At 40.1% G+C, this 27,067-nt stretch overlaps 1 protein-coding gene across 1 annotated transcript in view; it reads left to right on the forward strand.

Moving 5' to 3' along the window:
• The first annotated feature begins 3,341 nt into the window (after window positions 1–3,341).
• PARN (poly(A)-specific ribonuclease) overlaps window positions 3,342–27,067 on the forward strand; it is a 138,360-nt gene continuing 114,634 nt past the window's right edge. The window contains 9 exon segments of the mRNA XM_019666078.1: window positions 3,342–3,417; window positions 3,894–3,961; window positions 4,048–4,151; window positions 10,978–11,182; window positions 11,863–11,928; window positions 12,620–12,658; window positions 13,810–13,852; window positions 22,361–22,438; window positions 23,552–23,629. Coding sequence (XP_019521623.1) covers window positions 3,900–3,961; window positions 4,048–4,151; window positions 10,978–11,182; window positions 11,863–11,928; window positions 12,620–12,658; window positions 13,810–13,852; window positions 22,361–22,438; window positions 23,552–23,629 — 675 coding nt within the window. The 5' untranslated portion in view covers window positions 3,342–3,417; window positions 3,894–3,899.

The raw sequence follows: 27,067 nt of genomic DNA on the forward strand, positions 1-27,067 counted from the left end.
AATAACATAGTTATTCCTAGTTTATTCTATGTGACTTATTCGCCTAACAGACCCCCTTGTGGGGAACACTTCGCCTGTTTTCTTTCAGTGAGACAAATGCTGTAGTACTTTAAAAAACAGCCGGATTCCAGTCATCCTGTCATGAAAAACTCCCTTTTCCAATTGGCGCTTGTTTTATAATCAGAGATGGTTTCTCCGTTTCTCATGGGATAAAAAAAGTCTCTATAGACTGCACACCAGAGGTCTTGCTGGTGTGATAGGCTGCTGAGCACCCTGAGGAAAGGGACTCTGTCTCATTCCATACCCTTGGTACACACTGTGACTCCTCTGCATGTCAGAGAGGTGACCATTAAATATTCGATGAATGCATGTTGGACGTTAGAGCACACCAGAGTGGTTTCCTTCTTCCGATTCATTTCCCAAAGAGTGTTTGGAAAAGCCTCTGGTTTTCCCAGCCATGTTAAGCACCTGCTGCTATAATGTCAATAACTGCTCTTAATTTAATTATTCTCCTAAATTATATTCTTTTCCATGGTGAATGTAGAATTATGGAGTGAGGTAAGGAAGGAGATTTTTCTCTCAACAAAAGTATATTAAAACATAGACTTCAAATAAATTCTCTTCCCCTCAGCATGATCTCCCTAGGAGGCCTTCAGTGCCCATGCCACACTGTTTTTTAACTTCCTCAGTGGTGCCGCATCCTAATTTCTATTGATGATTTTGATTTTTGGAAATCCTAAAAAATTTTGGAGTCGAAACAACTTAACACAATGGATGGACCAAGTGGGCAACACAATTTGGGTGTATAAAATAATTTTTTCCTTTGGCTCATACTTGACTTTGAAAGCCATGATAAAGGTATAAGTTCCAAAGTTAGCTAGAGCTCTCTGTTGGAGTAAGTGCAAAAAAATCTTTTGAAGGGATTTCTTAAACCAGACTCATATGGATGTAGTATAGTTTCCAGCTTCACGGTTTTATTTTTTATTTTCATGAAAGGAGAGAAACCACCAATTTGTACTGTGCCTCGTTCTCACTGTTTTTTCGTCAGACCTTGGATTATTTTAGTCACAGATGAATCAGGACTCCCAGGCCATCTGTTACTACCAGGGCTCTGTATCTTCATGCCCTTGTTATTGTAAATCTGATGTAGACCTTCTCTTCCTTATCAAACCTTTCCACACAGGCCCTGTAAATGCCAGACCCTTCTTCCTGGTAGTTTTTTCCGGAAGTGCCTTTAACTTCCTTGACTGAAATGAAATCAGGTGACTCCTTGTTTCCATCCCCCTGCAGCCCTCAAACACAGGTGGTTTTACCCCTCTCTCTCTATGCCTCCAGCCAGGCAGCGGCAGGTCTCCGTGTTTCCCCGTGCCACATTCATACCACTTGCATGCCCTCTTTTCAGGAGCCATACATAGTTCTTCTCAGGGCCGTGTCACCCAGCTCTGCCTGCACCCTTCTTTCTGCCGACTTCATGGGTGTGGCATTCACCGACAGCCTTGGCTTTGGCTCCTTGTCTTTCCCTCCACTCCTGCCTCTCCTCATTTTGGGTGACTTCAGCAACTACAAGGATGAGCAGCACATGCTTTGTCTTGTCTGTTTCTTGACCGGGTGGCCAGCAGTCTTGACTTCTGCCTCCACTTAGATGGAGGTAGAAGACCCTTGGTGGCATTGTGGGTCTTCTCACTAGTAACTCCACCCACCCCCAACATTTCTCACTGAGAGCACTGCTTCCTGTCCTACACACTCAGTTACTCCAGTACCTCATTTCAGGAACCTGTTGATCTCCATTGTTTTTTCACTGTCAGTTTCCTTCCACTCTCCTGTCATGTGGTCCACCATAGCCTGCCTTCCTTCCCTTGCTCCTCTCTCCCTCCATTGCACTTGCCCAGCAAAGTCCCAACCCTGGCTGGATCTGACCAGCCACCTTCTCTGTTTGTAATCATCTGAATATTGCTGGAAAACATGACACCCTGACCTAATGAGTCACTTGAATTTCATGACCACAGGCTTCAAATAAACACGCAGTTGTGGTAAAAAATCCTGCTTTATTAGCTTAGGAATTCGTGTTCCAGCTCTCTAGGATGTTTGCTTTTTACCATCTCTTTCTCCAAACCTCCCACTGCACCTGATGACCATGCCTCTCCGTGAAAATAGAAGCCATCAGAGAAGAGCTACTTTGAGTTTACATCATCAGACCCCCCCGCCCTGGACCCAACCTTTTTGCTTCTCAGCTTGACAGTGAAGAGGAATCCCTGTTCCTGTCAGTGGCTAGTCCTTGTCTCGTGGTCAAGCACTGGCTCCTCTGGTTTGCCTGCCTCTCTCCTGTATTATTATCTGTCTCTACTGGTTCATTCCCATCCACCTATATTAACATGCTTTAAGTACAGAGCTTCTTAACTGTTAATAGTAGTCCATGGTCTGCCTTTCCTCCCCCCATAGATAGAATTCAGGAGTCTTTGAACTTGGAGGGGAAGAAATTCATGCCTATATTTTCCCTCACCTTGAACTGAATTTGATAATTTCTTCCNCTTTGAGACTGACGTTAGGATCAGGCTTTTGCAGATAAATGAGGGTATTCCTTTTGGCATTTGTGAAGTGTTCATTGCCTACCTTGGCATTGGGTGTGTGTGTGTGTGTGTGTAATATTTTACCAACACTTATAATTGCAAGGTTTTTTTTTTTTGGATTAAAGACCATAATTTTTAAACAGTTGAAGTCAGTATCAACAGTTGGATTTCTTTGGTATAAATGTCCACTTTCATTACCAGATTTTACATGTTTAAAAAACTCTTCAGCTCTTTCTAAAGGAATCCTTGCTAGGTAAATATGGCTACTGGCTTTAATTAAATATGTCCGGTCTAGTTGGAGTCAATTCCCTGGGGAGTTAAGAGTTTTCACCAGAAATACTTTCCCCTTGACCTTGAAAATGTCTTTGTTGTATAGATGTTACTCCAAACTGTTGGCCAAGACTGGGACTCTAACAATAATGTACTTCAGGATCTGTTGATAAGAGATTATGCATTAATCTGTTGGAAACAGCAAAACTTTAGTCGTACATATTGTTTTCTTAAATCATTACTGTGTTTTGAAACCTATTTTAGACACCAGGACTTCCCATTTTCAAATTGAAATGTTCACAACTCTAAATTCATTGTTACAGAGTTTAGCTTGGTGGCCAGTGAAATTAATGCTAATTTTGAAAAAATGAAGTAAGGAGCACTTCCAATTAATCGTAATTCATAAGAATATCAAATTATAGGGCCATTGAATAGTTGATTGACATTTTTATGTTAGCATTTATTAACCAGTTAAAAACTTTTATTTCTTAAAAATCTAGGAATCAGTGATGGACCTTCAGTTACTGCATTAACAAATGGTTTTGACACTCCAGAAGAAAGGTATCAGAAGCTTAAAAAGGTAAGTGGATGTACTAGAAAAAAATTTTTTTTTCTCATGTTGGCCCTCCTTATGTTGAATTATAGGGAAATAACAATCATTACACTTGCACATTAACTTCTCAACCCCAGCTATGAAATGTTATTTTAGTGTTATTTAAAACAGCAAAAATAATTGTTTGCTGGAAAACGTTTTGGGGAAGGCTCAGTATTTCCACTGTTAATTTGATTTATAGGCAATATGATGTGGTTATTTTAATCATTTGGAAATAGGCCTAATATGATGCTGTGGATGGTGGGTAGCTGCTTAATTAGAAAAAATATTTTAAAATGTATATAAATTAATAATGCTTCTGATTCATCATCTGCCATCTGTTCTAATCAAATATTCTGCCGAAATCAAGTAGAGTAATCAGAAAGCCCACCTCTTTGAAAATACTGTTGCTCTCGTGAACTATATGGCACTGTTTTGACAGATGTTTTATTTCCCTTTTCCAGCATTCCATGGACTTTTTGCTGTTTCAGTTTGGCCTTTGCACTTTTAAGTATGACTACACAGATTCAAAGTAGGTTGTTTTAACAGGGGGTGGGATTTCATGTGTCATGGCATAATGTATCCCCCTAAAAGTCTCCTTTTATCTTATTTTCCCAGGTATATAACAAAGTCATTTAACTTCTATGTTTTCCCGAAACCCTTCAATAGATCCTCACCAGATGTCAAATTTGTTTGTCAGGTTAGTAGCATAATTGAGATTTGTTTGTTTGTTTGTTTTGTTTTTTTGTTATGAATTGCGGATGAGGCAGTGTGGAAATGTGGAATCAGAATTGTCTTTAAAATTTGGTTCTGCCATTAACTTTGGGCCTTGGGCAAATCATTTCGCCTCTCTGACCTTCAGTTTGGGGGTTGTAAATTAGTGACACTGCTATCTCCCCCTTTACTTCAGAATGAATTAAGGAATAAGATGCAAGAGACAAGGCAGATGGAAATCAGAACATGAGCTTTATTGTTAGTGAAACTGAATTTGTGAACTTGGTTTTGTAGTGTGGCTCTGTTTGGAATTTTTAATATCTTACACCTGAATCGAATGTACATCCAGAACCTGCAGGCTTCTCCCCACCCCATTCTCCTTGCACCCGCCTGCTTTATTTTCTGGAGGAACGGCATATGTGTGAATCTTGTCTAAAAGAAAACTCAGAAGGGCCGGCCGAGTGGCGCGNTTATTTTCCCCTATTAAGTTAATACCCACTTATTTTTATTTCTTTGTTACTGCTTCTTAGTAGATACTTTAAAGCCTTTTAAAATTTCTGTTAGTTATCACTTTGGCTTTGTCTGTTAAGTTCTGGATTTGTGGCGTTTTTGTTCCTTGGAAGTATGCGATAAAGATTTGGTCTTAAGTCCTAGGAAATACTAAGCTGAATATTTTCTAAAGTAGGGGTTAGACCATGGATGGATTGCAGGAGATCTGTGAATCCCCTGAAATAATATCCAAAATTTTGTGGGGGTATTTTTCTGGGGATATTTCCATTGGTTTCAATTCTATTTTCAAGTGGATCACAAACCCTAAAATTGAACATCGGTTTAGATCAATGTTTGCATTAGACTTGGTTGGGGTTCTTGTTCTTCCATTAGAATCTGCCAGTGATAATGTATGCATCCTGGGAATTGACTTTGAACATAACAGGAAATAGGCCATTGTTTGACCAGACTCCTTTCCTGTTGTGTTATCCTTGCAGTTTGCTCCACGTAGGTCCCAGATTCCTCTCCATGGCTGATGTGGACACCGTGCCAAACCACAGCAGCTACTCAAGTCCAGTTTTCCCTGTGTATGCCTACGCGGTCTAGAAAGGCCTTCAGAATTTCACTTAGGAAGTGAAATTTTATATTCATATAGGAATTATTATATTTGGAAGCAAGATTTGACTACATGGTAATGAAATGACTCTATTATGTGATGTGGGACATTTCAGGAAATGCCAAAGCCCTAAAAAAATTAATTTGAAATCAGATAAATTCCTTTGTATTTAAGGGCAAAGACAAGGAAACATTTAGCAGCTGAAATATGGAATAGGCTTACTGTACAGTTCTCATCACAGTCATACTTATTTCATAGTTAATGGAACTTGTTTCACTTAATTAAATTGTAGCTATATGGTTGCTTTTAAAATACTTACGGTTTTAGCTGTCGTTGTCTCATATACTGATGCCATGTTTTTTTCTTTTCTTTAGGTATCCCAAAGGCATCCATGTTGAGACTTTAGAAACTGAAAAGGTAACTTCAGGAATCATCCAGGGTTAATAATGAAACACACGCAATGATACGTTGGTATGTCGAAAGTCAGAATTTACTTAGGGCTCTGCTATTTATGAGCTTGGTGACCTTGAGCAAGTCATTTAACCTCTATAAGCCTCATTTTCTTTGTAAATTGAGCGTGAGCATAATAATGATGATCTGTACCTATCTCACAGTTTTTTTATGGTCATCCAGTGGGTAAACGGAAGTGAACAGGCTTTCTAAACTTGAAAGCATGAAAACGTTAGTACGTGTTTTCATTATGGAACAAAGCTGGGAGGGTATGCAAGAAAAAATGGCTTCCTGTTACGTGGGTAAGTAAAACTAAATTTTAGAATCTGGGGCATAAGCATGTGCATAGCTGTCATCATGCATTCCCAGGATGCAATGAAAGAACTGTGATGTGTAATGGTGGGCTGATGGTAGGTTCCCTTTGTAAACTGTTAGGACTTTAGAATTTGGTTGCTGCTCTTAAATCTGATGTCAAATTAGAGACTAAGTAAATTAAAAAACAATCTTGCTAGAAGACAAATCTCAAACTTTGACATAGGAGGCTTTGTGGTGTGTTTAATTGATATAAAATGTGTTATATGAGGAAGAAGGTGCTTGTTATCTGACAACTGACCAGAAAAATCCAGGGTTTTTTTCTTACACTAATGAAATATGATATAGAAATTTTATTTTAAAACCAACTATTTGGAAACTCATGTTCAAATGCACCGTAATTTCTTAGTGTTCATGTTAGGGAGTATCTTATTCTCACAGTCTGTTGATACTTGGAACATCTGTTGGGTCGAATTAATAAACCGTGAAAAATTTTCCTGGAAACACAGGCAGAATTTTGTTTTATAATGCATCAGCTCAACTTTTGGTGGCATTTCAAAATACTTTCAGTGTGTTTAGCCCATGAGAGACTGCAGTGAGAAAAGTGATAACTTATAATAGTAGTAGAATTCTGAATTTTTTGGGGTCAGGTTGCTTCCAGAATATTGTATGTCGGCTTTATGTCTTTTAGAAAGAGCGATACATAGTTATCAGCAAAGTAGATGAAGAAGAACGTAAAAGAAGAGAGCAGCAGAAACACGCCAAAGAACAGGTAGGTAATCAAGTTATGTGCATTTCCTTTGGGTGAGAAATGTCCACATAGGGCCTTTTTATATATTTGTAGGTCATATGTTGGAGTCAATTTAATGAATAGTTTTTTACCACAGAAGAATTGAATTGTTAGAAAAACCTAGACCCGAGTAAGGGGAACTTAAGGTTAAGGATTTAGACACAGCCAACAAAGCGAGTCCAACATCATGGCGACCTGTCCCCCCTTAGATGAAGCGGTCTGGAAGGACGTATTCTTGGTGATTGTTTGGATTGTGTGTCACTGATCTTCACTGCCTGTTAATTAATATCACTATGTCTGCTTTCAAGCACAGTTACTAGTTTTCCTAAACGGTGAGAACATACGATTTGACAGATTCGGATGACATGGTTGTGTTTGCGTTGTTGGATTGCCACCCTGGTTGCTGTCTGGAGAATGGATTTGAGTAAGCCTGGAGGCAAGGAGACCAGTTAAGCTGTGGAGTAACGCAGCTAAGAGATGTCAGTGACCTGGCATAGGGTAGTTAGCAGCTTAGGTAGAATCTGGAGATATTTAGAAGGTTTCAGTGGTGAAAGAGGAACAGAGAAGAAGGAAGATGCTCAAGTCTGAAACCTGAGCAACTGGTTAGACTGATGTCAGTTCACTTAGGTGGAGTGGCTGGAGTGATATTGGTGGCAGGACACAGGCAGAGGAGGGTTTGCATGTGGATGGATGTCACACATATGTAAGGCAGGACCACATCTGACCTGTAAAACACAATAAGCCACTGTTAGATTTAGAGGGTTTATTACTGACATAGAGAAGGTGCCAGCTGCAAGTGGTCCTGGTCCCACACTTTGTCCCACACCAAAAGACAATGCTGAAACAAAAGGGGCCAGATGACTGCAACGTGAGTGTGGATACCCCATCACCGAGGAGCCAGTTCTAGACTGCAGCCAAGTGCTTTTATATCCTGCAGCCCTAATCTGACCAGGGCGGTGAGGCAGGAAGCCCCGTGCCTCATCAGAACCTGGGAGGCGGTGAGAAACTATCTGATGACAGCCTCAGGAGAGAGGGAGGGAGGTGGCCTGTCAGCAGCTCCTTACAAGCCTGTGCCTCGCATCCTGTCCTGGGGGTGTTTCACCAAGATGTAGATTAGTTGCAGCTCAAGCCTTTGCTGCGTGGCCTCTTTGGTACGTGCAAAGTCATCAGGGCACCATGGTGGAGCTGTCCCCCTGCAGTGGAAAAGATGCTACGTTCTGTTTTTGACCCTATGAAGTTTGAGATGTCTTTGGGACATGCAAGGGTAGGTGTCCTGTAGGCAGATTTGTCATTCTGAAGCACAGCAGAGAGGTGAGGGCTCGACTTGGTTGTCTTTGGCAGAGACCAAGGCTGGATTAGAGCACTTACCAGTGAGCCTGAGGAAGGAGAAAGGGGGCCTGGGGGGGATCCTGGAGACCACCAGCATTCAAATGATAGGCAGAAGTGGAAAAATGTGTCTGATTATTGTGACATGGTAGCTAAGGAAAGAGAGTGTTTGAAGAAGGGGCGTCAACAATGTCTGATACGCTAGAGAAGTGAGAGACATGACCATCGGGTTTTGCTTTGGGAGTAGTTTTTCTCTTTAAAAAATGTTTAAGTGTAGTAAAATAAAATTTACCCTTTTAATTATTTTTATATAACATAACATAAAATTTGCCATTTTATTATTTTTAAGTATACAGTTCTGTAGTGTTAAGTACATTCACAGTGTTGTGCAACGCTCACCACCATCCATCCCCTGGACCCTGCATCCTGCAAAACTGATACACTGGATGTGCTCACTAAACGACAGCGCCCACTTCCCCATCCCCACCCCATCGTAACCACCGCTTTGCTTTCTTTCTCTATGAATTTTGACCACTTAAAGTACCTCATAGAAGTGGAGTCAAACAGCATTTGCCTTTTTGTTACTGGCTTATTTCACTTAGCGTGATGTCCTCAAGGTTCATCCATATTGTAGCATGTGTCCGAATTTTCTTCCTTTTTAAGGCAGAATAGTATCCCATTATATAGATAAACCACATTTTCTTTATCCATTCATCTGTCGATGGCCACTTGTATTGCTTCCACTTTTTGGCTGCTGTGAAGAATGCTGCTATGAACGTGAGTGTACAAGAATCTCTTTTGAGTCCCTGCTTTCATTTCTTTTGGGTATATACCCAGAAATGGAATGGCTGGATCACATGGAAATTCTACGTTTAATTTTTTAAGGAACCACCATACTGTTTTCGCAGCAACTGTGGTACCATTTTCTATTCCCACCAACAGGTCACAAGTGTTCCAATTTCTCCACATCCCACCAACTCTAGTTAGTTACCCTTGGGAGTAATTTAAAGAGGCGAGCAGTTTCAGGGAGGGTGACGAAACAGCAGAGAGCCGCAAGTATCTGGAAGGTAAGCTAGTGAGTGGAGAGAAGTCTTGTAAATCATTCAGCTGTGAAGAGACACAGAGGGGACCGTACTTCCATGGAGCTTAGAGTTAGAGAAGGGGTTTCAAGATAGAGACATTGAGCCTGTTTAAACACTGTTGGGAAGAAAATAGGGAAGAAGGGACTGAGTGGGGATGAGCCTCAGAGTACTGTGCTATAAACATTTTATAAAAATGCATCGACAAGGAAAGAAATCAGGGTTAAGAGAATGCTTGATTTGATAATCAAATGCTGGATGGGTTTCCTCAGAGTTTAATGTAGTATTGAATTTGGCCAGCAGGTGGCAGCTTTTAATGGTTGTGTTTTTAAGACAGCTTGATACACAGAAATTTCAACCCATGATGTGAAGTGATGGATAAACCCCAGGCATCGTTAGTTTAGTAACTAATGGATAATTTGTCACTTGATCATTCCACTTTCTAAAACAGAAGAAAGGAATAACATAAATCATTTCACATGCAGTTGTTTGGGATGATAGATGCAAAGCACGTGAAACTAAAGCTACCTCGATAAAAATTGCAGTGGTTTTTGTTTTGTTTTTCTGTGGCTAGGTTTTAACCCATTCAAATAAGGAATATATGTATGTAAATAGTTTTTTGTTTGTTTGTTTCTATAAACTAGGAAGAACTGAATGATGCTGTGGGATTTTCTAGAGTCATTCATGCCATTGCTAATTCGGTAAGTAAACCAGACTTTTTCTTTTTCTTTTTTTTTTTAANACCCATGGCATCCCAGCCAGGTCGAGCTGTTGTTCACCATCTTAGCTGTAGAGGGCAGTGTCACTGGCCCTCATGTGGTATCCGAACCGGGGCTCTGCTGCTCAGAGCTGGCGTCCCAAGCCAGTTCTTAAACAACACGCCACTTGGCCGGCCCCTGCTGCTTATTTTGTAAATAAAGTTTTATTGGGACACAGTCATGTCCATTCATTTACTCATCATCTATTAATCTTTAGGTTACAAGAGCAGAGCTTAGTAGTAGCAGTAGAGTCCCATATGGCCATAAGCCTAAAACATTTACTATTTGTGCCTTTAAGAAAAAGCTTACTGACCTCTTTTCTAAGCGACTGTCTCTTGCCTGGACAATTGCAGTGGACGTGCTTCCAGCTGACTTTCCTATTTCAACTCTCACAGGAGTCAAAATAATCTTTTTAAGCAGGTAATGTAATTATCTTGCCTAAAATCTTCCAAAGGCCTCCCGTTGCTCTCAGAATAAAATAGATTCTTACTGGGGCCTGTAAGGGCCTGCGTAATCTTGCTCCATCCTCGCTCCAACCTGACATCATGCCATTCTGCAGGTTGTGTTCTGGCCACACCAGCTTCCTAGTTGTTTTGGAGCAGTCCAAGCCATTTCCATCTTCAGGGCATTTATACTTAACTCCCCTGCCAGAAATACTCATCCCCCTGTGCTTTGCATATCTGATTCCTTCTTATCGTTTGGGCCTTCCCTCACAGTGGCCTTCTCTGATCATCCTGGCTAACATCATTCCCTTCACTTCAGAGCAGGATACATCCCCTTTGTTCACTGTTAGATTCCCCAGTGCCTGATACAGTTCCTGGCACAGCGTAAATGCCCAATAAAAACCTGTTGAAAGAAGAATGAATGATGAATGAATGATCAGGTACACAAATAGACAACTATATTTCAAAATCATTTGCTTTTTCTGTTGATTTTTAAAAAAATCTATTAAATATGGTAAGTCTTTCCTGAGTATTTTAGACTCTTTGTTAAAACAATTTTTATGTTCAACAGTTACTTCTGCTAATATGTTCTTTTAAAAACTATGTGTAGGAATTCCATATTTAAATCAGGAAGAAGAAAGACAGTTAAGAGAGCAGTATGATGAAAAACGTTCGCAGTCTAATGGTGCAGGAGCTCTATCTTATGTATCTCCCAACACGTCAAAATGTCCTGTGACGATTCCCGAGGATCAGAAGAAGTTCATTGACCAAGTGGTGTAAGTTTCTAAACTGAAACCAGACGTGCATTGCATAATGCGCACTAGGGCAGCGCTGACATCTGTATCTCAACCTGTGCTGCATGTACCCAGTACACATGTGGTGTGATGTTGTGAGGGGCAGGACTGAACTGTGACGTATCTGAATTTGTATGACAACAGCACATTGTAAAGAGGATTCTGTCTACTGTATTTAGACTTGTCACATGTCACTCGGCTGACCTTGTGCATGAACTGACGGGCCTGACCACCACTATCCAATTTCTTTGAAGCCAGAAAAATGAAACAGGCCCATCCAGATACTTGCAACATGGGCACGTGTTTTTCTCTTGCAGTGAAGTTTCTGACAAGCAGATGTGCCATTGGAGGAGTGTCTAGTCTAGCTTAGTTTCCTTATCATTAACTGCTTTACTTAGAAAAGTAAAGTTTAAGTCACTTGTATTGTGAATCCTTGAGAAGTTGTCACTAATTCATTAATAACAACAATAACAAAAAGAATATGCCAAAATAACTTATTTTTCTTGGTGCCTTATTGAACAAACAAGTTATAACATGATTTGGTAACATGAGGTTGTCATATGTTCTTATATGTAGATAGCTTTTGAGTATGATTTTTCTATTGGTGGATGACTTTATTTCCTAACGGTATCAATGGTCATGCCTGTATTTTAATTCCTCAGAGAGAAAATTGAAGATTTGTTACAAAGTGAAGAAAACAAGAACTTGGACTTAGAGCCGTGTACTGGGTTAGTTGCCCTGAATCTTCTCTTTCACGTTCTTATTTTGGGGAAAAATGTTGATTCCTGGCATGTACTGCATTTGGCTTTTTAAAAACACATTCATAAGTAGTCCTATTATTACAGGTATGTTCCCAAGATGTAAGCACTAACTTTATCATTAACACAGTGAGGATGATGGTATATTGAGACGCAATGGATGCTCTGTTCGGTCCTGGGCAGAGAACACTGTTGTGCAACTTTGGCTGAAAGCTACGCTCCAGGTGGCGTAACTTTTTAGCCTTGACAAATGCTTAATACGTCAAGTCTTCAGAAGAGGAGAATTCACTGTCAGGCAACTTCTATTCTTTTAGATTTTCTCTGGTAAAAAACATCAGTGTTTCAAAGACTCAGTAACCTAGACATTCTACTTTCCTTTTACTTTGGGGCTGGCTTCACTAAAGTATTTCAGTAATACTTTGTAATATACAGCTTCTATAAGGCAACATAATAACATTAAAGAACATTTTGATGAAGACAAGTGGTGAGGAACCCTCAACGCAAACATCCTGCCTGTTTTTGTTTACATATTACCTGCCCCTTCTAATGAAGTCTCTCTTAAAAATTAAAAATTAATGTCTTTTCCAACCAGTGCTTGGTCAATTAGGATTGATTCTCTTTTAATGAGCCAAAATTAATACTTTTTCTTTTGATTTTATAGGTTCCAAAGAAAACTAATTTATCAGACGTTGAGCTGGAAGTAAGTGTTTATATGTGAGAGCTCTGTGAGGGACCCAGTGTCTAAAAACCAAATATAATCTCTTGGCTGTCATTTAATTTTTAAAATTCTGCAGTACTTAGTGATTTGACCATATCATGTTTATGTGCATTGCTCTATTTTATTATTTTCCCCTATTAAGTTAATACCCACTTATTTTTATTTCTTTGTTACTGCTTCTTAGTAGATACTTTAAAGCCTTTTAAAATTTCTGTTAGTTATCACTTTGGCTTTGTCTGTTAAGTTCTGGATTTGTGGCGTTTTTGTTCCTTGGAAGTATGCGATAAAGATTTGGTCTTAAGTCCTAGGAAATACTAAGCTGAATATTTTCTAAAGTAGGGGTTAGACCATGGATGGATTGCAGGAGATCTGTGAATCCCCTGAAATAATATCCAAAATTTTGTGGGGGTATTTTTCTGGGGATATTTCCATTGGTTTCAATTCTATTTTCAAGTGGATCACAAACCCTAAAATTGAACATCGGTTTAGATCAATGTTTGCATTAGACTTGGTTGGGGTTCTTGTTCTTCCATTAGAATCTGCCAGTGATAATGTATGCATCCTGGGAATTGACTTTGAACATAACAGGAAATAGGCCATTGTTTGACCAGACTCCTTTCCTGTTGTGTTATCCTTGCAGTTTGCTCCACGTAGGTCCCAGATTCCTCTCCATGGCTGATGTGGACACCGTGCCAAACCACAGCAGCTACTCAAGTCCAGTTTTCCCTGTGTATGCCTACGCGGTCTAGAAAGGCCTTCAGAATTTCACTTAGGAAGTGAAATTTTATATTCATATAGGAATTATTATATTTGGAAGCAAGATTTGACTACATGGTAATGAAATGACTCTATTATGTGATGTGGGACATTTCAGGAAATGCCAAAGCCCTAAAAAAATTAATTTGAAATCAGATAAATTCCTTTGTATTTAAGGGCAAAGACAAGGAAACATTTAGCAGCTGAAATATGGAATAGGCTTACTGTACAGTTCTCATCACAGTCATACTTATTTCATAGTTAATGGAACTTGTTTCACTTAATTAAATTGTAGCTATATGGTTGCTTTTAAAATACTTACGGTTTTAGCTGTCGTTGTCTCATATACTGATGCCATGTTTTTTTCTTTTCTTTAGGTATCCCAAAGGCATCCATGTTGAGACTTTAGAAACTGAAAAGGTAACTTCAGGAATCATCCAGGGTTAATAATGAAACACACGCAATGATACGTTGGTATGTCGAAAGTCAGAATTTACTTAGGGCTCTGCTATTTATGAGCTTGGTGACCTTGAGCAAGTCATTTAACCTCTATAAGCCTCATTTTCTTTGTAAATTGAGCGTGAGCATAATAATGATGATCTGTACCTATCTCACAGTTTTTTTATGGTCATCCAGTGGGTAAACGGAAGTGAACAGGCTTTCTAAACTTGAAAGCATGAAAACGTTANGCATCCCAAGCCAGCTCTTAACCATCGCGCCACTCGGCCGGCCCAGTATCTTCACATTTAATAGTATAGATAAATGTAATTTATCTGATTGAAATTTAGAAGCTTTCCAGTGGTTCTCTATTTTAAACAATGCTATAGTCAACATCCACATGCAGTGTATTTTTGTGTATATGTAGGAGTATTTTTATAGGCTAGATTTCCTAGCAGGGGAATTGCTGACTCATAGGGCATATGCACTTAAAATTTTGATAGCTACCTCAAATTGTCCTCCCAAATTGCTGTGCTCATCTCTTGAATCCTGAAAGTGGTGCATTTAGTACAAATCAAAGATAGTGGTTAGTAAACCATAGATTTTGTTGGTTCAAAAGTTTTTTTAAAAAAATACATCATAAAATTTACCATTTTAAATGGTTTTAAGTTCAGTGGCATTAGGTACAATTACAGTGTTGTGCAACTTAAATAAAAGGTGTTGTTTGAGTAAAAAATATATAACTTCAACAAGGGAATAGATGATTCTTTGACTCTGGATCTTTAAAGAGAAGGAAGTTAGGAAGTTTTGGAGTCTAGTTACAGGAGAGACAAAATTGCCTTTCCATCATCCATCTTTCGGTGCCTCTGTCAGTGATAGAATATTTAGGTGAGTAGAATTACAAGAATACTCAGACATGGTAAACAGAAGGAGGCTTGGGGTCCAGGTCAGAAGACTTTGGGTCTTGGTTCAGAAAAGGGTAAAAAGGGAAGATGTGGGGGGAAAGGTTGCTTGTTTTAAAGCATAGAGGACCTGGACATGATCGAAAATGATGTGCATGTATGTGTGTGTGTGTGTGTGTGTGTGTGTGTGTGTGTCTGTCTGTCTGTCTGTCTGTCTGTGTCTGTCTTTCTGTCTGTCTGTGGTAAGATTGCCTTTTTATATCCCACCGTAGTTTAAAAAGAATTTGTGTTGGCTGATAAAGATACATATGACATTTACCTTTTAACACATAATTAAAATCATAAGTAAATGAAAAACCGGAAGAAAAGAAAACGGAGGATGGTGACTATGGTATGATTAGAGCGTACCAAAGAGAGTCTCACCTGTTGGTCTGTGAGCTTCCTCAGAGATGGGGAAACACACAATCTGGCCATAGGATCAAAACAAACCAGGGCTCAGAAGTTCAGCTTTGCTCAGGCTCGAGACCTCAGAACAATTCCCCTTTCATTATCATAAGTCATTACCGTAGAAAACCTTGCCTCCAACCATGTCTCTAAAATGAAGACTGTAATGCGGTTAATGGGACGGTATGATGACCCTGAATCTGGACTGATGTGATGTCAAAGTACAGTTGAAAGGTAGTTCGGTGAGGGGCCAGATTAAAATGATTCAGATACCTCACCCTCATGTTCTGACTTAAAAGAAGAGTAGCATTAGAATAGCTACCATGATGTTTCCCACTCTTCAGTCATTTAGAATAAGAACTGTTGGCTGTGCCATACTTAGGTACCATGTGTGGTCTTATTCATATTTTTATTTAAATTTACTTGTAGATTTCAACTCACCCTATATTTGGCTTATGTTTATTAAGTCTTGTTACTGGGAACTTTTCTGTATTTTGATCTTGAATGCAAACAACACCCAGTTACAATTTTGGGTTGTCAGAATCTGATTTGAAGTAGAGATTGATGTCTTATAGCCTGCATATGTGAGCTACCTTAGACTCAAACCTGGGGTGAGATAACATAAATACATTTTATTTCCATTTATTGTGTCTTAGTACAGCGATCAGGTGTTTTCTGCCCATTGGGAGAATATATGTTCACTGCGTAAAATTTTCTTAAATATTGTGAAACAAAGGATATTTGTTTTAAAAGCTATCAAGGAACAGAGCCCAGATTAAGCAAATTAATGGATTCTTTGGCAGCCTGCTACTAGAAATCCCTTGTCTTCTGCCCTTCAGCGTGTTGGTTCCTTTCCTGGTTGCCTGTTTACTCCCCTGAGTTACTTTTCCACTTCTGTTCGCACACCTGCCATTAACATCACCGAAATGTGTACTCTGTTTACTCTCGTTTCAGAGCTCAAGCATTGACTTTCTAGCAAGCCAAGGATTTGATTTTAATAAAGTTTTTCGCAATGGTAAGATTATGTGCACCTTACCTTTAGAATTTGTAAATCTGGATGTGGTTGAGAGTTATCTTTTTGTGCCTGCTCTCTGAGACGGAATCTCAGGTTTCCAGTACATCATGTGCAGCCTTAGAGTTAAAAAAACCCTCTTTTGTTGTGCCTTTTTTTAAAAGCCTACTCAGCCGTGAACTGAANTCGACCTGGAGCTGGGCTGCTTTAAAAAAGAAAGTCTGGAGGGCAGGCTTCTGAGTGACTAAATCAGTTCAGACTCTTTCTGTAATAAGGCAGGAAACAAGCCAATGAAATTGAGAGTTAATCTTAATTGTGCCTGGGGCTACAGAGAAAAAGTGAAGGCAGTTTTGGTCTTGTAACCTATTTTCTTAAATTAGCAAATACACCATAGTTGTTCTTTTCTTTACCCTGCAATCAATTAACAGCTATTTACCAATCACCTTAGTGTAGGGCACTTAATTAAACAGTATTTGTAGATTTTCACTGAGAGAAAAATAGGCTGAGTTTGGAAATTTGTGTGGCTACAGTTTTCCAGCAGTAGCAGGGGAAAACAGTTTCTTAAAGTGGGTTCCATGGCTTTAGCCAGGGGTTAATCCAACAAAAGCAAAGAGTAGCAATGAGATGCCTTAGGGATGACGGTGTTTTCTCAAAGACCAACTCAAGTAGTTTCTAGGAAGTGTATTGGAAACAGATCAGAAGCACTCGCCCCATTGGACAAAGCAGTTCTGTGGCCACACCTGCAATGGTTCATGCAGTTCTAGTTGCCACCCACTCCTGAAAAAAGAAAAAGATATACTCGACTTGAAGACAGGCCAGACAGAGACTAATGCCTGAAGTGGACAATGGGACAAAAAGGCTGTGATTCTCCAGTTTGGAAAAGCAAAGGCAGAGAAAGGTTTAGACTCAGGATGTAACTTGTGATTTGTATTCATAAGGAAATAATAGTTATCCTTGAATTTTATTTCTCCATCTAAGGTGGTTTTTGGTTTACTTAAAATGCTATGACTTGCAGCACAGTTGCACCTTGAGAGGGTGTTAGGGTCTAGAGTCAGCAAATAGGATGATAATTGCGTCTAGTCAAAAATCACTCGAAAAGGCTCTTATTGCCCTTAAAGCAGATGGGGTTTGGGCATGAAATAACCTGATATGCTCTTTGAAAAATAAGTGTCTGTACACAGAGTGAGACGCTCACACACTAGGCGGGATGTGGAGGGATGGGCACATTGAACCACACACACACCGCCAGTGAGTGAACCCATCCAGCGGAATGGCGGGCAGAATAGCACAGCATTCACATTGTTTTCATCTCTTCCTCCTCTTCTTCCTTTTTCTGACTGAACATCTGTAGTTGAATTCATGGAAGATAATACATAAGTTAGTTGTGAAAAATCAAAACAATTGCTGCTATCTGTAGAGTAAAAAAATGAGTGTTTTTTTTATATATCCCTTTCCCCATGCTACTTCTTTCCCCATTTCACTTCATTTTTCTTGAGTTTATATGCATGTCTGCATATACCCATGTCTATACACATATACATAATTGTAGCTTTTTTCTTTGATATACACAGAATCCTAATATTCATATTTTATGTTAACTTTCATTTTCCACTCAACACAGTATCTTCATATTTTTTTTTTTTAATTGGGGNGGCCCTGGACTTTTTCTTTTTAACTAGAGTCATGAACATAACATTTAAGGTGAAATGCCTAGCTCATCATTGCAAATTAATCATTTTGTCACATACAGAATATTTATCTGACATGGAGGAAGAGGTTAGAATTGCATAGACTATTGTAATGCTTTGATGTGACATCATAATTGCTGAACTATGTTTAAACCATTTTTCAGAAAGCTGTTTTTGTAGAATGTATAGGAGGATTATACTATGTTACCTTTATATGACTTCATGAAACTAATATTTTTCTCAAAACCAATAAGAAGTAGACTAAGTGAGGAATATGGGGAGAAACAATCAGGTGTTTGACTGAAGGCATTTTGTTCCTTAATTAGAAGAATCCAGAGGATAAAAATAATTGTATTGAGTTCTTCTGCATAACTGTAATTGAATCTTATATCTCATAGCCTTAATAATATTTGACACGTTTTAGAAATGTTTTGACCATTTGAATAAATACGCTAGAGGGCTCTGTGATAGGTATGGTAGACATTTTTTCTTGGTTTTTAGGTCCTTTTAGAAAAGAGGCATCCACATCTTGCATGGGTAGACTGGGTCCCGCTGCTGCTGGTTTTGCGAATTACTCATCCAAGTCAGACTGCTTGCTTGGATGCTAAATTGCTGTTCTTTTCCTTGAATAGTTGGCCATGGGAGAAGGAATCGTCCCTCTGGAGAAGGACAATTCCCTTAGATGCTGAGCCTTGCGCCAGGGAAGTTTTAAGGCCATAGAGAGACCCTCTCAGAGTAGCGTGGCTGTGTCACCGCCCTGTGCAGGCTTGTCAGAACAGGAGCATTTGAGGGGAGGCACACCACTGTCCTCAACTGGGGCTAAACAGAAGCTGCAGAGTCTTGTAAAAGAAGAGCGCTGGCTCCCTAGGAGCTTTTTGTCTGAGGTAGGCGAGGAAATCAGAACGGAATAGTAAGTTGAATCAGCCTGGAGAGAAACAAAGGTGTGAGTCTCTGCAGAACTGGCCAAGATCACAGTTATCCAGAAAAGCATTGCTTCTGGTCACATTTGCTTCCATAGCACACACTTAGCCAGCAGACTTCAGCTAAGTGGTTGACTTGACCAAGGCGGGCCCTGAAATACAGAGCTGCGGGACATCATTTGGCTTTGAGCTGTCTTGTGGCCATCATGATAGCTTAGCTTTTCCAGGGCTGGGACGTTTGTTCACCGTGTACAGATTCAGATACCTGGGCTCGCTATGTCTCTGTTTTTCTTCTTTGTCGTCTTTCTTTTACACAGTAATTCATAGTATGTTGCTGACTTTTGGTAGTTGCATCACAAAGCACACTACGAAAACAAGCCCCATTTATTAGTGATCCAGACGTTTAAAATCTAAAAGTCACATACCTTAAAACTGCTAATATAGTTAAGCTCTGTACAGCTGATGAACAGTAAATGCTCTTAAATATTTACATCACACCAGATTTTTTTCCCGTCACTCTTAGTAGTAAGTCTATGTTTTCTATAGCTTTAAACTTTTCATTTTGTGCTAATTTTACACTCCCAGAAAAGTTGCAAATAGTACAGCGTTTCCGTACATCCCTTACCTAGCTATCCCTGATGCGAACATCTTATATAACCACACAGTTATCAGAACCAGGACATTAACTTTGGTACAATGTTATGACTTAAACTGTAGGCCTTATTTGAATTGCAGCAGTTTTCCCAATGAGTTATTTTTCTGTTCACAAGTCTAGCTACGATCCTACATTACATTTGCTTGTTATTTCTCCTTAGTCTTCTGCAGTCTGTAACAGTCTTTCTTTGACTTCTATAACCTTGGTATTTTTAAAGAGTATTGATTTCATTTTGTCAGATGTCCCTCAATTTGGATTTGTCTGATTTTTTGGATTTGTTTTGATTGCACTGAGGATATACAGTTTATGCAAGATACACCACAGAAATGATGATTAAGTTGTTGACCTTGATCACCTGGTTAGGATGGTGCCTGTTGGATTCGTGCATTGTAAAGTTACTATTTTTCCCTTTGTGGTTGATAAGTATCTTGGGGGAGATACTTTGAGTCTATAAAAACCCTGCTTTTCTCTCTCACGTTTGCCTGTGAGCACAGCTTCTACCAGTGGATCTTGCCTGTGGCCATTATTACTGTGATGTAGCAATGGCGAGTTTGTGTTTCTGTCTTTTGTCCTACGTTTGTTCTTGGAATTCTTTCATAAGAAAGAGCTGTCCCTTCTCCTCTGTTTATTTAATCATTTTAAAAATGTATGTGAGTATGTACTCAGGGAAATTGATTTTATCCTACAGGTTATAATTGAAGATTTTTCTTGTTTATTTTGTTGTCAGCTTGTACCATGTTTGGCCATTGCAGCTTTGTCAGGTTGGCTCCTCTGTCCTTTGAACTCCCCCCCCCCATCCCCCATCTTTTATGAGCACTTCCTTCCTTCCTGGCATCACAAGGTGTTCCAGACTCATCTTGTACTTTGACTGCTCCAGCTCTGGAATCAGTGACTTCTCCAAGGAGCCCTGGTTCCTTTCATTGGTGAACAATGTTTAGAAATCCAGACCTGTCACTAGGTTACTACTGTGGTGGTACTACTCTATGGCCCCCTGACTGGGCAGAGCTAAGGTGATACATACGTATGACTATGCACATACATGCATGTGATATTTCTGTCATATTCATATATATACATATACACCTATACGGCATGCCAGAAAAATGTATACACATGACTTGTACTCATCTTTTGTTATCAGTATATATTATTACAATTTTTTTTTTCCCCAAGATTTTATTGGGGAATTGGGGAAGGGGAACAGCCAAGTTGTTGTCCTTCAGTCTTAGTTGTGGAGGGCGCAGCTAGCTCAGCTCCAAGTCCAGCCGCTATCAGGTTGCCCATCGGCAGCTTGCGGCCGCTCAGCTCAAGGTGCCATGTTCAATCTTAGTTGCAGGTGGGCGTAGCCCACCATCCCATGTGGGCGCTGAACTGGCAACCTTGTTGTTAGGAGCACGTACTCTCACCAGCTCAGTGGCAGCTCATCTTGGGGCGCAGCTCACTGGCCCGTGTGGGAATCGAACCAGCGACCCTGTTGCTTAGAGCTCGTGCTCTCAAACAACTGAGCCACTTGGCCGGCCCGAGTATTACAATTTTAATACAGTTTTTTCCTTTCTTAAAATGTGTATACATTTTTTTGGCACCCTTTGTATATATAACCACACCTTTGTACTGATACCTCAGATTCCAACCCATTGCCATAAGGTTTATTTTTAACCTACTCTTTTATTTGTAACGTCCCTCCAACAGTGGGAAATCCAGTTCTTATCTGCATTATATGTGTTTGTTTAAATCTGGTATACATGTAAGAAGTTTCAGAATTACTTCCCATACCTTGTGAGATGTGCATTTAGATGACCGCAGGGTTCCTGTGTGGGGCTTTTTGTCTTTAGCTGATGATAACAGTCAAGATGCTGTTTCCATAGTTGGTTCTTTTCTTCCCAGCCTCATTCAGTGTGGTTATGTGATTAATTTATAATACAGTAAGGTTCATCTCTTAGTGTTTGCCTTCCATTTTGGGTTCCCTCCACATCTTTTCTGTAGTTTAAGTCAGTACTGGTATTTTAGCATTGTGTAGGTACTCAGAATGTACCCAACCACTTAGCCAAGAGCCTGGCTGTTGGATTTGGGCAATTTTGTGTAGAATTAATTTCGAAGAGTTATGTTCAGCCCTATAAGTCAAGGAGTGTTACTCTGAAGGTACACTGGCACGCAGTTACAAGCTCCACTGTAGTGACCTGATGCTTTTTTTAAAGATGGTGTCACCTGGCTAGCTGAATCTAAGTTAATGTTCCATTTTGGTAGTTTCATTTTTATCAAAATACAGTACATTTATTGTACACATGTTGTACTTAAGTTGGTTGAAAAGCAGTGATTTTATTGGAAATGGTATTTAAGAACATGCCCTGTGAATTTTGACATAGATGATGAAGGAAATGAAAATTCATTGTTTAATATAATTAGAAATTGTTTTTGCCTTTTAGCACTGTTACGAATATTGCTTTTAAAAATAAATAAATTGTTTTAAAGAATGCACTTCTAAAATAGATATTTGCAGTTTGTTCACAAATTATTTGCTAGTTCAAGGTACTTAACTTTTTCAGATTTTACCTTTTTAACTCGAGCTCTTTCATCAAAATTTTACTACTGATTCTTGTGGTGGTAAGATTAATAAAATTCAGAGAAAAAGATCAGTGAAATCAAAAGCATTTGGAGCTTTCACTTTGTATTCTAGATTTAACATTTCCAAATTTAAGAGAAATGAAGCCAGCCCTTATTTACTTATTTTGCGTATATTTATGATTTTTTTTTAATGTGCAAAAGTAAGTTTAACCCAAAATCCTCACAGAATCTGAACCATCCATTTCACTCTCTAGCGCCATGTAATTTTGTACCTGGAAGTCTTTGTCCTGACCTTGACTTTCTTTAGGGAAAACTTGTTATTGGACACAACATGCTCTTGGATGTCATGCACACAGTTCATCAGTTCTACTGCCATCTGCCTGCGGTAAGTGATTTGACAGCCTGGGTTGAAAACTCATGATTCTTTATTACTGAGAAAGTGTTCTCTACTTGGGTGTTGTTCCCTTGTATGCAACATGTTCCCAGAGAGAGAGGGTCTCCCGGAGATTCTCATGTGCTTGCTTGTACATTTTTTTTTAATAGATTTTATTGGGGAATTGGGGGAGGGGAACAGTGTTGGGGAATTGGGGAGGGGGACCAGCCAAGTTGTTCTTCAATCTTAGTTGTGGAGGGCACCAGTCGCCATCTGGCTGTCCGTCAGCAGCTCGAGGCCTCTAAGCGCAAGGTGCTGTGTGCAATCTTAGTTGCGGGTGGGCGTAGCCACCATCCCATGCGGGAGTCGAACCAGTAAGCTTGTTGTTAAGAATGCATGCTCTATCCACTGAGCCATCTGGGCGACAGCTCAGCTCAAGGTGTCGAGTTCAGTCTTTGTTGCTGGTGGGCACAGCCCACCATCGAACAGGCAATCTTGTTACACCAGCTGAGCCATCCTGCCACCTGTTAGCAACTCAGTGACAGCTCAGCTCTGGCGCAGCGCCACTGGCCCATGTGGGAATCGAACTGACAGCCCGTTTCTCAGAGCCCACACTCTTAATCCAACTCTTAACCAACTGAGCCACTTGGCTGGCCCCCATTGGTTGTACATTTTTGAAGAGATGTACCTACAGGCCATTTTAAGAGATCTTCAGTGCCAGAGCAAGGCGAAATGTACTTTATCTTAATGCCAGTGGTCTGCTCAGTTAGTGCTGGGTGGGGCTTCCTCTGCCACAGGTGTGGTCGTCTAGTTTGGAACTGCTAATGTGAGACGCAGCAGAACCATTGAAGGTGAGTGGTGCTTCAGGTGAACTGAACTGAATCAGGGCCCACAATGTTCTCGATTGCCTCTTGCTAAGCTGCTTCCCTTCGATTCCCTGTTACCTTGGTGTGTTTTTATTCTTGGAGCCAAGTCATCTCAGTGCATCAAAGCTGATCTCCTTTGGTTCCTCAGGAAACGAGCTTCTCTTCTGTCTCTTCTTCCTGCTCCCCAGCTGTGCATGTGGCCTCGTCTCACTTGCTCTCCCTTCTCCTTTATTTTCTCTCTGTATTTTCTATTCTATAGAGATCTCACCCACTTTCACAACTTCAGCTGACGACACCGCCATCACTGTCTCCAGCTGTGATCGCTCCTCAGATCTGGGTACAAGGTCCATGCTGGGCTCCACACGTGTCCACCTGGATAGCCGTCAGACTAGGGGTGTTTAAAATGTACATGTTTCAAACAAGATGTGTAACTCACACTACCTTTCTTTCCTTCTTACTGTCTCCAAACCAGTTATTTCTCCTGATTCCTTTACTGATACCTAGTCACCAGTACTATTTTTAATATGGGTTTTGATACTTCTTCTGTCCCCCAGATCTGCTCAGTTACAAAATCTTGCCAGTTTTGTCTCCATGCTCTCTCAACGTCTGGGTTCTTTTCATTACAAATGCAAGTAGCCTTATTTTTCACCTGGAGTTTAGCAAACTCCAGGCAAGATTCCATGTCTCCCTTAAACCTTCAGCCCATCCTTTAAACCATAGGACAAACTTTTCTGTAAAGAGCCAGAGAGTAAAGTATTTTGGGCTCTCCAGGTTGTACAGCCTCTGTCATCCTCTCAGTACTGCTGTTGTGGTCTGAAAACTGCCATAGAATGTCTAAACAAAGGGGCTGGCTTTTCCAATAAAACTTTACTTAAAAAATAGGCAGTGGGCCAGATTTGGCCTGTAGTCCATAGTTTGCCAGCCACTGCTTTAAACTGCCACCAGATTAATTTCATGACTTCTGGACTGGAAGATACATACTTTGGAGTTCAGGCTCATTTCTACATCTGCAAAGCCTTGCTTGCTTCTCATTTCTTAGGGGCCATTGTTCCATCAGCATCTTGGTCGTTTCCTTTGGAGAAGTCCAGCACAGCCCAGCCTTGAACACAGTAGCTCTGTTGCTGCCCTTCTCCTACTTCTGCAACCTTAAGGTTGTCGCTGCTTTTCATGACAACTGTATTTACCCTCTGGGACTCAAAAGGCCCCATAGTTGTGAGCCTCAAAAATGATGGGTGTGAATTCGCATTGTTGTAGAGCTAAAGAGCTAATGTGCATTTCAGATGAACTACGTATTGACCAAAGAGACCAAAGTAGCAGCTTTTCTCATGACTTTTTGACCTTTGAAGCAGTGAAATTATCAGTAAGGAAAGAGGAAAGTGTAATTAATACTGTGTTTATAGGTGTTTTGGCTACCAAACAGAGTTTGGCACATAAGAGACATTAAATATTGATTTAACAAATGAGTATCTCCCCACCATGCCAATTTTATAATCTGCTGATGTATGGCTCTGTTCAAATCACTGATCCTGCTCAAAATTCTGAGCTAATCCCACATTCTTTGTTTTTCTGTACAGTTGATCCTTTTTAGCCCAACATTATCAAATTTTCTACAGTCTGTCCCAACCTTCTTGGGTAGCTTAGCCACTTCCTCAATTCTCCTTATTCCCAACTAGACTGGCTCATTTGTTCCCTGGGAAGTGCTTTGTGTTTTTGCATGTCTGTGGTTTGGGTATATAATTTCCTCCAACTTGAATATTCTCTAGTTTTTCTCAACACTTGCTGTATATACTGTACCTCTCTTACCAAGGTCCAGCCCATGCCTCTTCCAGGAAGTTTTCCCTGCCTGCTGCTTTGCCAAAGAGGTGACCTTTCCTTTCTCTGAACTTCCACAGAACCGTATACCTGTATGGTGCAAAAATTTTGTCTTCACAGATTATCCCCTTCTCCTTCTAGGTTACTAGCTTCTTAGACAAAGGGTGTCACCTTGTTACTGTCTGTGTCTAAATGCCTAGCATAGCACTTTGTACATAAGCACCTAATATATGTTACCTTGAACGAAACTAGTTTTGAATCAGATTCTGGTAGAAAGAGCACCTGACTTGTTGCACAGTAGGAGGTGGGTTAGGATAAGTGATTTCACCCCTTGCTTTATTGTTAAGGTAACCTGAGTAAGTTACTTAACTTCTTGGTGTTCTGCCATTGTCAGAGGGAGAAAATTGTTTCCTTCCATCTACCTTTGGAATAAATCATAAGAATACATAAGAAAACCTACTGAAAATGGTAGAACTTTTATATACACCAGTACCAAAATTTGCATTTGAAAGTTTACTAAAGAATCCATATTTTGGAGCTGCCTTTTAAGGGAGAGTCCCTCCTTAAGAATCTTCATGGTACTTCCACCTGACCTTTATTTTTATTTTTATTTATTTTTTATTTTTATTAGGGAACTGGGGGATGGGAACAGTGCTGGGGAATTGGGGGAAGCAGAACAGACAAGTTGCTGTCCTTTTGTTCTTCAGTCTAGTTGTAGAGGACGTTGCTTCACTGGCCCAAGTTGGCACCATCATTGCGCTCTTCCTGGGCGAGGCAGATCAGTTGCCAGCTTCTGGACGGCCGCTCACGGAGACTGCTGGCCACACACGGTAGCCCATGGCAACCCACTGCAGCAGGGGCTGCAGCTACGCCATCGCTGGCGACTCACGGCATCCCAGCTCCAGGTTGAGCTGTTGTTGAGCATCTTAGCTGTAGAGGGCAGTGTCACTGACCCTCATATGTGGGATCCGAACTGGGGTCCTCTGGCGTCTCAAGCCAGCTCTTAATCAACGCGCCACTCGGCCGGCCCCCGTCTGACCTTTAGAAGGCACTGGTTTGAACTCTGCTATTGCTGACCTTGCAAGTAGCCATAAGTCTAATTTTTTTCTTGCTTGCGAAGCTCTGTAATGGTGTTGAGAGATTACAAACCATCCGTATTGCTTTTCTGTTGGAGTTAGCATTGAAACCACTTGTTCACATATTGTCCATTCATTTAATGGTAGCCATTAAAGAGCTGGTAAATATTGCAAACTAGCTAAATACAGTCTGTATTTATGGGCTTGAAAAGCTAATTGGAAATGGCAGTTTCCTATGAAGCATGAATAACACTGAAGAGTAGTGCAGTTACAAAGGGTCAGGAATCTGGCAATCAGGCTAGCGTGGCAATTATGTGTGTACACGAGTTAATTCAAAATCAGAGCAGTCTCATTTCCACTTTAGACCTCCTGATCAAAATAAACTTGGGAAATAAATAGTCCAAGTTAGGCAATTTTGCCTTACTGTTGGTGCCACTTTAGCAATTTTCTGAGTAAAGGATGGATCGTGTGTGTGTTGGAAAGTTTGTGTTTTAGTGGCCATTTTAACTAACGTTTCAAAGGTGTTCCCAATAAAGGTATAACCTAGTTCATAGGATGTCCATTTCCTGTGTAAACAATTTTATTTAAATAACTTTGCTAGTCTTACTATAATAATGAATTTGTGTAGTAGAACTATTACTGAAAGTTTTCTACATATAATAGAAACCTTTTTTCCCCTCCTAGTTCAGCCACAAAATACTTAAATTTGTCTGTTTGGTTATGCAAAGGTTTTATATCAGGTCATATGAGTATGATTCCCAATCAGTGAGCAAATCATGAAGATTTTTAAAAAGTTGTAATTAACTAGAAATGGATCTGGCAGTTTAGCTTAAAGGGCCCATGTAAGGTATCACTGAAAAAAGACCCGTGGAACTGGAAATATTTAT

The sequence above is a fragment of the Hipposideros armiger genome, unplaced genomic scaffold (genome assembly GCF_001890085.2).
Source record: "Hipposideros armiger isolate ML-2016 unplaced genomic scaffold, ASM189008v1 scaffold_460, whole genome shotgun sequence".
Classification (NCBI taxonomy): domain Eukaryota; kingdom Metazoa; phylum Chordata; class Mammalia; order Chiroptera; family Hipposideridae; genus Hipposideros; species Hipposideros armiger.